The 12014-nt window shown below is 37.9% G+C and overlaps 2 protein-coding genes across 10 annotated transcripts in view; one reads left to right on the forward strand and one right to left on the reverse strand.

Annotated features, from left to right (window-relative positions):
* Positions 1 to 278: 278 nt before the first annotated feature.
* The window catches only part of LOC115765196 (glutamine-dependent NAD(+) synthetase), a 37967-nt gene continuing 26231 nt past the window's right edge, over positions 279 to 12014 (reverse strand). The window contains exons 2-5 of one of the 2 annotated variants that reach the window (XM_030708630.1): positions 3127 to 3335; positions 2972 to 3061; positions 1471 to 2904; positions 279 to 1410 (exon numbers count right to left, since the gene is read on the reverse strand). In XM_030708630.1, coding sequence (XP_030564490.1) covers positions 732 to 1410; positions 1471 to 2904; positions 2972 to 3061; positions 3127 to 3272 — 2349 coding nt within the window. In that variant the 5' untranslated portion in view covers positions 3273 to 3335 and the 3' untranslated portion in view covers positions 279 to 731. Of the gene's footprint in view, positions 1411 to 1470; positions 2905 to 2971; positions 3062 to 3126; positions 3352 to 12014 lie in introns of both variants that reach the window. The other variant, XM_030708631.1, reaches the window with a different exon arrangement.
* The window catches only part of LOC115765194 (cytosolic carboxypeptidase Nna1), a 31292-nt gene continuing 25990 nt past the window's right edge, over positions 6713 to 12014 (forward strand). For 6 of the 8 annotated variants that reach the window (XM_030708622.1, XM_030708624.1, XM_030708625.1 and 3 more), the window contains exon 1: positions 6716 to 6969. In XM_030708622.1, the coding sequence (XP_030564482.1) occupies positions 6888 to 6969 (82 nt within the window). In that variant the 5' untranslated portion in view covers positions 6716 to 6887. Of the gene's footprint in view, positions 6970 to 12014 lie in introns of all 8 variants that reach the window. The other 2 variants (XM_030708629.1, XM_030708628.1) reach the window with 2 other exon arrangements.

The raw sequence follows: 12014 nt of genomic DNA on the forward strand, positions 1-12014 counted from the left end.
GCCGGCTATGGCTTTGCAGGTAATGTCTTTGTAGATTATATTTTGAGCTTTAGCCTTATAAGTTCAAGTTTAGTTTTGTATAAATATTGCAATATAGTGCCAATAAACAGTAGGTAGTCATGCACACGGACATGGCTAGATCGACTTAGCTATTGATGGTAAGCCCGAATAAATATTTTATTTATGGGGTCAGAAATGTTTCTTTTTGCCCGCACCCAAAATTTTCCCAAAAACAATATACCCTTTTTTAACACACTTTCAATAGGCTCAGCGTTTATAAATATTTATAATACATACAAAAAATCTGATGACAATAGTATGGACCAAAAGTTGATGTGGTCTTCATAACATTTTTAATATCCAAATATATTTCTATGCTATATTGATCGTCAGTATTCTACCTGTATTTCAAATCAAAAATCTATTTTTTCGAATTAACAACAGACGGTATACTTATACAATAGAATAATTAAACATGAACTGTGTCTACACCTCTTATAACCTCTGAGACGGGCACTTACACACCAACTGATAGGCGGGCATGGTCGATCGAAACAGCTGTTTATGCTGAACATGAATATATTTTTGTAATTGAATCGGAGACGCCACCTATTTGTATAACGGGATCTTTCTCAACATCGTTATTCCGTTTTCTTTGCAGTGGTTATGTTTGTAAATATAATAGTCTAAAATGTAAGATGTAACACAAGTTATGCAAGCAAACAAAAAGTTTAAACTGGTATGCCAGTGCGATCCTTTATCTTGCCGAGAACATTTACATGCAACTTTGAAAATCCACTGGGTTTTTTCCAGGGTTGATTATCAATACTGGGCAGCCCGGCTGTAGACACACCAACATCCAAAGAAGCAGATGATAACGGCGAAGAATGCTTTGAGTCATCCAAATGCAAGGATTGTTGTGTACTGGTGTCAATTGAGAGAAGTAGTTCATCACTTTTGGGTCTCATCTGGGTGGAAGGAGTGTAAATAGGCTGCAACTTGTCAATCTCATCATCGATGGCTTTAAACTGCCAACTCCAGTTGGCACGATAAAGGAATGGCCGATGATCGAAACGATTATCGTCGGGACTGTAGTTTTCTGCATGCACAGAAGGTGTCAGTACGGTCATTTTATGCCGGTTAATAGCGTAACAGCGAAAGAAATGCTTGACTTTTTCTGCTACTTCTTTGGGACTAAGACCGTTTTTCCAGGTGGCCATTAGTCTGCAGAACATGCTGTAAGGTCCACAGAAGAATTGTTTGCGGAGGCGACCATACTCGCTAAGTTCTGCATAGCTCATTCCCATATCTTCTTCATCTGTTTGTAAAAGTTCACCGTTCGCCAGCAACGGCTCTAGCTCTGCAGTGGGAGGAGCATCGATTATAGACTCTAACACAGGAAGATTAAATCTGTAAAAATATGAGACGCTGGGCTAGTAAACCTTAACGATTGAATGGGATGTTGCTTACTTTTCCTTGGCATAAGCCAGAAAACGTCGTAAATCTGTCTTCGAGATGCCGCCAATGGGATTGATATCCGCCGAGGAGCAGTCATACTTGGTTAGGTAGCCACGCAACGATTCATCTACATTAGAGGAGCCTAGAACGAGCAGACCACCTGGTCGGTTGCGGACCCAAAGCATTAGTTGAGCAAATATATAAGCTAAAACCATGCGAATACGCGACTGAATATTTTGCAGTGCCAGATTCTGCCTAGCGCAACCGCCCTGCGTACGAAAGACCGGCGTTAGTCCGGTTACTGCATTAAATATACTCAGCAACGCATTCACAGCCAGATCAATACTGATCTCAATATGATAGCTGCCCAGTTGGTTAGCTAGTTGAGCAGCGCGGCGTCGCGTCTCTTTGCTGCTGTTGACACTTCCCATGAAACAGGTGACTAAAAGCCGATTGCATAGTGCTGCAGCATTAATTGGTGTATAGTCAGTATCGGCAAGTATTTTGCGTATGTCATAAAGCACCTGCGCATCACCAAGTTCTACAGCGTGCACTATTTGCTGGCACATGGAATAAACTATAGTCGCAGAGCTGCTGGAATCAACACCTCCGCTTAAGGGTAAGAAAAAGCCACCCTGACCGGAACGACGTAGATAATCCCAAAGCCAGCAGGCAGGTCCCAAAGCAATTTCCTCTTCCGGTGTGTGATTAGTAAGTTGCAGTGGTGGCGTGGATGTCTTAAATATGTCACTGTGTGTGGACATTTCAAAGTCGCAACGAATTCGAGGATAGGTTACAGCTCCTGCGGCTGCTGAGCAGCGTGAACGAAGACTTACGCGATAAGCACGAATCTCTTCTAGATCAATAGTGGCCAAAATGACCTCAACATCTTGAAGTGCAAATTGCTTGCCCCGCGCCAATAAATCACCGTTAAGTGCTATGGCCGAGCAACCATTAAAATAAACGCGTTGGCCATCACAGCCGCGTAAATTGCTAAAAAGATAGGCACCACCGGCCTTAAAGCTTGCATTGCATATGAGATCGTTGGTTATGTGGGCCTTTCGGAGCTCCATATAGCTTCCAGAGCCGTTGACAATTAGCTCCACACCCGACAGTGACATCTCAATGTGCTTGCTGCGCACGTTCCATAGCTCTTCACATATTTCATATCCGATGCATGTATCCCGTGTCGCGATTACCGCGTCACCAAAAGGCACCGTCTCCTGACCAGTATGTTTCGTGATTAGACGTGGTAACAAATATTCCTCAGTTTGCAGTGATTTCGTCCAAGCGGTAAACCAGCGAGACTCACGATAGTTGCCATCGTCGCACATGGCCATCTTGGGACGGATTAACAGCAGTTGACGATTGAAGAATGCCACACGGCAATTGTAGGCGACATTCTGATGCATTACTGGCATGCCCACGTCCACTAGCATATTCTCGCTGCAATTCAATCAATGCTATAAGCAATAGCCAGGAAGGACGTTAGGAATAGTATATTTAAGCTTACCAAATAGGTGACATCATGATTTCTACTAATGTTTCCCAAGAGTGAAGAAACGTATCTGGCTCACGAAAGTGATCCTCACAGCTGTAGCCACTATTTTAAGGATATGATGCATTTGAGGATAAGTTATTATACTAGTCCATAATGTATGTACCTACCATACCTCCAGTTCTGGGCCAGTTCGATAGCTGGCACCCATATCTTTGGCCTCAAGTATAGACTGCAATATTCGCGCCATATTTCCCTCAAAGTCCAGCGCCCATTGGTTTAGAGTTGTTACCGCAACAGTTATCTTGCGTCCCATTTTTGATGCCTGGAGAGCTTCTGTTTAATTTAAAATTGCGACCTTTATAAAGGCAGATATAAGCTGAAACAAGGTGAACCTAAAATATTAATAAAATTTCAATTCGAGTATAATTTTTTTTTTTTAATTATTAGAACTACGCTGTGACTTTACCTACTTAGACCCAACATAGCAACGAAATAGCTATCGTTGCTATCGTTGCTAATGGTTGCTGTTATTGATTAAACAAGCTAATGGTTCAAATGTTGGCTACCTGACGAAGACGACATATTAATAGAATCACAACTTTTTCAGTCCGCAATGGGTACGAAACCAAAAAAATTCATTGCTTGTTGAATCGCTTCATATATATATTACATTCTCCATGCCAAATCCCAACCAAGGACGTTCAAGTTACTTATACATTTACATTCATAACAAAGCAAGTATGCATATAAATACGTAAGCTGCATGCATAGGCATTCAATTATATTATGAAGTTGTGGATATTGTTGTAATAATCAGAAGGAGGAGTCTCTGATCCGAAGACTTTTTATTATACTTTATCAGTACCAATAGTCGCATCGATTGTGCTATAACCTGTAGGTCTGTCGGTCTGCTTTTCTGTATAAGTGCATTAGACCCCTTAGAGACTAGAGATTTAAAAATGGGAAGATAAGTCTTTAATACACCACAAGCAGTGAGTTTGCTTCATGTTATCGAGAACATATAAACATATCTCGAAACTAAATGGATGTCTGGCAAACTGGAACCCCAATACCCTTAAAGAGTTTATTTTAACTTTGTCATGTCCCACACCATCTGTTTTAAATAAGCATCAACAGTCGACTTTATATAGCCATGTTTGTACGTCCGTTTAAGACTTTACATATGTCATTCTGTCTGTTGCACGCAGTATATATGTCGGAAACGACTGAAACGTACTACTTTATCATATAGCTGCCAAATAAAACGATCGGTCCAAAAGTAGGTTCTTGTTTGGAAATTTATTATTATTATTATCTGTCCTCATGTGTTTGTCTGTCGAACTAGTCTTGCAGGCAGTACATAACGCGAAATCGGCTGGAACTTTGGGGCCAAATCCAAATCGTTAATCCGAAGCCTGGAAGTCTGAGAAAATGGCAATACCTTCAGCAATCTCAGATGCATCAATGGTTTGCTGATGAATCCACCACTTAGCAGAGGCGGGTGCAGAGATCTTTGGACCCAACACTCGGATCTCTACTGCAATGGGTAACTTACCCAGAAAAGGTCTAAGAAAAACGATCTTTAATATCTTCTGAAATTCAGCTTTTTTCTTCACAAAGGCTAACCTCGAAACTTTTAGCAGATTGCTGAAAATGTGCCAATCAGCTCTCAACCTACAACACGGTAATGCTTTTCTGTACCATTGGGCACACCGGTATTCACATTCTATGTAAAAATCTAGCCACTTGGTAAAGAAGCTGTCTCCCCAGTTCAGATCGTGCCCCTCATTTGGAAGGTCGAGCAGTTCTTGCACATAATTATTAAATTATAGAATCCTAAATCAAAAATTGTCAATTAACTGTTGACGAGTTCGCATAGGCCGCAGTAAGCCTCCAATTTCATATCTAACATGTTTGCGTTACTCACGCGAACTTTAAACTTAACAGATCTGCTCTAATAGTTATGAATTTAATAGTTTTTCACAAAAATTATTCCCACTGTATATCTAATTTTCCAAAACCCCTTATTACTCACTGTAGACTAAAGATGGCCGCAAGTCTTCCTTGAGGATGCCCGATGGGCTTGGGCTTTTCGTACCGACCCTGACACTTCCTCAAGGTGGTACTACGCGATACCCTGACCCTCCTACCACCAAATCCAGCTTCAAACAAATATTCAATGTTTAAAGGACTATAACTAAAATGATTTAAAAAAATTAAAACATGTGCGAATGCTATAGTCGGGATTGACCGACTAGTGAATTACTTGAACCATCTTCTACTAAAATTTAGATACAGCTTGCTCAAGCTGAACATTTTTTCTTTTACATATTTAATGACATTATTAAAGAATAAGTAAGAGACTCTAATCGGCATCTGCCGACTAGGGGATGCTCTGTATCCTCTTCTACCAACACCAAATGCAGCTCGCGCTTTGCTCTCCTTTGCTTAGCAATTTAAAAAAAATATATATATTTCCTACCTAGAAACCGAACCTGTAAAATATCGCACCACTTGCAAACGCGTCTACTCGACGATATAAGTACCACCAGCTATACACACGATTTATTTATAAAAAAAAAAAAAAAAAAAAAACAATTAATATAGCAGCACATAAAAACAGCACAATACAATCACAATTGCAACGATGTTGATAGAATTCAATAAAGACGCGCGTGAATGTTCGTGTGTACATGTATACAGAAATTCTTGCACTTTGCGCTTACTGCCGCTGACACGTGCACTGTTAATATAATAAAACCACACCTTTAATAAATTTTGCGTCTCTTAACCGACCTTGACATAATTTTCAACAGAATTTTATTATGTTATTGAAAATTCGTATTCTCTCAAAAAGTTAATTGCTTTTAAATTATGGCTTAAATTGGTGGGCAATATAAATTAGTTTATTTACTTGATTTATAGCTATGTGGTGGTAGCGAGGAGGTGGCGATAGCTTTAAAATGAACGATACTTGATATATACATATATAGAAGCTAGAAGCTACATGTCAAGTGTGGTGATTCTAGCTCTTATAACTGACGTGATTTGCTCAAAAAACAGGATTTCGATGATTTTAATCGATTAGTTAGAAACGGGCAAGTTATCGATTATCAGAAACAAACTCGAACTACGCAGACACTAGGCGGAACTACGTTCTAAATTTCAAACCTCTAGCTCTTATAGGTTCTGAGATCCTTGTGTTTATACATACGGACGAACGGACAGACAGACTGACATGACTAGATCGACTCGGCTATTGATGGTGAATGATGATGCTTCCTTCTGTCTGTTACATACATTTGCACAAATACATTATACCCCTCTTACACATTTTAAATGGGTTCAGGGTATAAAATAGAGGCACTAGTCGGGAGTTCCCCACTAGGGGATACCCTGAACCCTCTTCTACAACTAAAGGCAGCTCTCGCTACGAGCTGGTTTGATTTATTTGCTTATATTCTTACCTAAGAGATTTGCTCAGAAAGCATCGGTGATCGGTCACCAAACCGCAAAAATAACCGAACAATATTTTTTCCATATTTTAAAAATCTATTTCGTTATTTAAGTGCCACCCCCCCCCCCCCCCCCCCCCCCCCCCACAAGACTAACCAAAATATTGGTTTAATTAAAGAAAGTAACAAATCATAAATTTTTGTTGCATAGTGTTATCAAGTGGGCTTTGAGCAGTTTTTTGTATTTTTTTTTAGCAGGCCGAGACGTTAATTTCGTTAAGTACATAAACACATACAGAGGCAGACATCAGTTTGATTTGAGCACGAGAAAATCCGGTTGAAATAGAAACGAATTCAAACGTTCAACAAAATTTGTGCGTTTCTTTACATTTTGCATTTCTCCACCATACACATAAAGGAAGCGTATTGGCGGTTAGGAAACCAGTGTGGATTCCAGGAACGACCAGCGCAGCATGCAGAAGTTCGCTAGGGACAATTGGTTGGCGAGGGCAGCGCATGATAATATTGAAACAAAACATCAGAAACAGTGTGATGGTAAGTCGAAATTTTTAACGTTAAGACGTAAAAGTGCCCTACTAGGGTTTAGTCAGAATTGCCCGACTAGGAGCTATCCTGGACCTTTACCAACACACTTGTATGCATGCTTATGTGTTTGTGTGTGTATGCATGATACAGAAATTCTTGTGCAATGCGCTTGCAACAATTAACCACTCGTTTCTTAACTAACTTCTGTGTTTCTTAACCGATTTTAATGAAATTTTCATTTATTGGCGGTAGCTACAGAATGCAAGGTACGTGACCTGTATATACTATTATATTCTATTAGTAACTCTAGCTTTTAAAACCTTAAGGATTGCCTGAAAAAAAAAGGATTTCGATATCGATTTTGATCGATTGCTTGGAAACGGGAAAAGTTATCGATTATCGGAAACAGATTCGTACTGCGCGGGCACTACCAGCAGGCATATATGTCCAAATTAAGAATATATACACTTAAAGGTGTCGGAGATGATTCCTTCTGCCTTTTACATTCATTTGCACAAAACTGTTATTCCCTTTTTACCCATTTTCAATAGGTTCATGGTAAACAAAATTTGTGTAGATTAAATTTCGAATGCAGCAAATGCATAATTGAGTGTAAACCAGAAAACTTTGGAATATACATTTCATTGAAATCTTAACGTCCGTGAGGTTCAACAAAAACGTTGTTTTGTCCAGTTTAGAATTCTTAACTAGGAGATGCCCTCTACCGAGCTACGAATTTCCATAAGGCTAATATATTCAAACTTCCTGGTATTTCCCGGATTGCTTCAATATTACACATACATTACATTTACATACATTACACTTCAATATTCAATATACAGACATACTTTTATCTCCCATTACTCGGCATGGAGAGCTACCTTACACTGTCTCGATATATTGATATTTGAAAATGACGGTTGTTTGGCGACTTTTTCATTTTAAGTTGATTGCTTAGCCGGCTCTTGAGGTCAGAGTTTAGAATTCAAACAAACAAGTTAGCCAATATATTTCGACGGTGATCCGGAAGAGCTTACAATGAATTATTATTATATATTTACAATATTAGCAAATTCCAAATATGACTAAGGAAATAATCGTTATAATAACATGGAATTTTTATATCCCTGAACCCATTTAAAATGGGTAAAAAGGGTGCTATGTATTTGAGCAAATGTATGTAACAGGCAAAAGGAAGCATCTCCGACCTCACCAAGCATATATATATTCTTGATCAGCATCAATAGCCAAGCCGATCTAGCCATGTGCGTCCATCCGTCTGTTCGTATTTATGAACGCAAGGATATCAGAACCTATAAGAGCTAGAGATTTTAGCTGTAGGTCTTCCTAGTGCCTGCACAGATCAAGTTTGTTTCCGGTAATCAATAACTTACTCAGTTTCCCAGCAATCGATAAAAATCGATATCTACATTCTGTTTTTTGGGTCTAGAGTCTAGAGCTAGAGTCACCAAACTTGACATGTTTATTCTAGAATAGTATATATATATCGAGTATCTTTCATTTTATACCTATCGCCACCTCCCCGCTACCAACGCAGAGCTATAAATCAAGTTAATAACCCAACTTTTATTGCCAACCAATTTAAGGCAAAAATTTTAAAACAATTTACTTTTTAAGAATACACAAATATTCTATGGTACAAAAAGATAATCCAAAATTAAGTTTTACTGCGCATTGGATGAGGAAGCTAGAGCAAATTCCAAGAATTTCTGTATACATGAACCCACACACATTCATGCGCGTCAGCAGCATTGCAATTGCGATTGTTTTCGTTTCGTTGGTGCTATTTTATTTCTTTCTCTATAATATAATATATATAATATATAATTATTGGTGTGGCTGAAGTGTAGACGCATATCAAGTCTGGTCTGGTCTGTCGTGAGTTGGAGCCCTACCGGGAAAACTGTTTTATTTTTATTTTTTTTGTGTTTATACTCTGAACCCATTGAAAGTGGGTAAAAGGGTAAAATGTTTTCAATTTTAGTTTATCTTTATTACTTCAAACGAGGGTGTAGCGCGTGCCTCCCTAGTCGGGAAGAAGAACTTCTTACTTGTTTATTTTAATAAACTAAGTCAGTTTCAAGTCTCTATCTCTGATAGATTCTGATATGCTTGCGTTCATACATACGGACGGGCGAATATGGCTAGATTTCCTTGGCTATTGATGCTGATCAAGAATAGATATACTTTATGGGGTCGGAGATGCTTCCTTCTGCCTGTTAACATTTACATTTTGCACAAATACAATATACCCTTTTCGCCCATTTTCAATGGGTTCATGTTATAAAAATAACTGGTATAAGAAACCCACAACCTCTGGACGAATACTTAATTCTAACTTTAAATACCCAAGAAGTATAATAAATACAGCACTAAGCCGTATGATATGGATGATCAACGTATCATACACAATATATCACAAAAAAATTGTATACGAAATTAAAATTCATGACGAAAAATGATTTCCAAAGAATGTAATTCAAACATTATTTAAAGGAAAACAAATCAGAACACAAATTCCAATAGAACCTACCAAAATATACAAATCCCATACCACGATTATTAGAACGCTTCACGAACTCAGACTGACATAACAAACAAGAAACAAATGTAGCCTACGATTATTTTACAATAGTTCATTAATAGAAAGGCAAAAATTAGAATGATGGACAAAAGTAACATACTTTACAAAATACCATGTTGCGGGGATAAGAACAATAGCGTGTACACCGGGACAACAATATCAAAACTAAAAACAAGGATAACCCAACACAAATCGGTCTTGAAACTAAGACAAAAATAATATTCAAAAAATAGCATAACTCACTGTATGAAAAGCAACCACACACCAAACTTCGATGCAACAACAATACTTTTGGAAGAACAACAGTACAAGCGGCATACATTGGAAATGCTTCACATTATAAATATACCAAACAACAAACGACTTAACTACAAAGCAAACACCGAAAATTGCGCTCACTTATATAGACATCTATTGAACGGCCAAATAGTTTCAACCTCCACGTCAAAGAGCGCAGACGTGTAAAGCCATGTATGTTCAAAATTGTTTGGGTAATTATTCATTTTAATTTAATTTTAAATGTTAATTGTTTTGTTTTTGTGCTAGTGCCCCGAAGACAGTTGCAGATCTTATTGTACTATAGAATATTTGTGTATTATCAAAAAGTCAATTGCATTACAATTATGGTTTAAATAGGTCAGCAATATAAATTGATTTACAGCTATGTGGTGATAGTGGGGACGTGGCGATAGGTATCAAATGAAAGATAGTTGATATACAGTAGTCGAAAAGTTACATGTCAAGTTTGGTGACATGATTTTAAAAGCTAATAGATTTGCTCAAAACACAATTCAATATATAGCGATTACCCTATATACAGTTTGTCAAGTAATTGTTTGCAAAATGAAAAACAGCACACAAATTCATTTTTAAACCTATATTTTACCGATTTAAACTATTTTTTCTTAATTTTTTTTTTGCATATAATTATTATTCTAAGTATTCTTCATAGATATAAGGCACAAACATAACAAAATTCAAAACGCAAATGTAAAAAAAACAGACAAAACTAAAAGGAGTCAATTTTTGCGCTGTCAATTAATTCTTTGCAAAATGCAAAATATTACTATATGCATAACTAAATCTAGGAAACTATAGCTATGGTGGTACTAATATTTGGTATATTGGCCATTAGCATCCATTACAGCCCGCAGACGACGTGACATTGAGTGAATAAGGTTATTTAGGTCATAGATTTCGGGTATTTTCATCCATTCTTGTTTTATGTGGCCTTGATGAGAGCGTTTTTATTAGTTGGGCTCCGTTTCCCTACGCGCTTCTTTAAGAAAGCCCACAAATTTTCAATTGGGTTTAAGTCAGGACTCTGGGCAGGGGTGTCAATGACTTTGCTGCAATTATAGAGTAGCCAAGTCCTGCACAAAAACGATTTGTGTTTGGGGTCGTTGTCCTGATAAAGCTTGTACCCCTATTTATTGGGGTTTTGAGGGTCTTCGAGGGTCTTTATTGCGCTCCTTGACAATTCATTCTTTAGAATGTCCAAGTAAAACTCTTTCGTCATCACATCATTGAAAATGCGCAGCTCACCAACACCTTTCGACGATATGCAGCCCCACACCATTACCGAAAGCTTGCCAAACTTTACTGTTGGTATTATATTCTTCGGTTCCAGAGCTGCATTGGGCTTTCTCCAAACTTTGCTGGGTCCGTCATGATAATATAACATTATTTTTGTCTCGTCATAAAAAATAACGTCATCCCAGTACTCCGCGGGCTTGTTAACATTGGCAATTGAAAAATTGAGGCGCCTCTGAATATTTACTGCGGACAGTAGTGGCTTCTTCCTAGCTATTTGCGAGGAGTATTTATGCACTTTTAAGACTTTTCGAACTGTCTCGTGGCTCACTGTCTTATTGCAGTCATTTTTTAAGTCCGATGCCAATTGTCGAAAGCTAGTTTGAGGTTGATCGTTGATCTGTTTTAAAATTTTTGCATGGTCGCGTCTAGTGAGCTTCGCTGGTCTGCCTCCGGAGTGCTTTAATTCCAATCTGTTTTCTTTTTCGGCGCGGTTAATAATATTATAAATAGTTCTTAACTTAATTGCGAACATTTCCGCCAACTCTTTAGCAGATTTCCCCTTGTGGTAGTGGAAATAAACTAATTGAATTAGATTTTCATTAACTCGTTGACCAGGCATTGCAAAAATCGCTTAGAAGGTTCGCACACTGCATATCAATGACTCACGCATCCAAATTTCTTCGAATTTGGAGTACCGTTAGGTTGCTTGGGCTCTTTTTCGAATTGTGTTTGCATTTTGCAAAGAATTAATTGACAGCGCAAAAATTGCCTCATTTTAGTTTTGTCTGTTTTTTTTACATTTGCGTTTTGAATTTTGTTATGTTTGTGCCTTATATCTATGAAGAATACTTAGAATAATAATTATATGCAAAAAAAAAATTAAGAAGAAATAGTTTAAATCGGTAAAATATAA

This window comes from Drosophila novamexicana, unplaced genomic scaffold (assembly GCF_003285875.2).
Source record: "Drosophila novamexicana strain 15010-1031.04,08,12 unplaced genomic scaffold, DnovRS2.1 tig00000932-arrow-arrow-pilon, whole genome shotgun sequence".
In the NCBI taxonomy this organism is placed as follows: Eukaryota; Metazoa; Arthropoda; class Insecta; order Diptera; family Drosophilidae; genus Drosophila; species Drosophila novamexicana.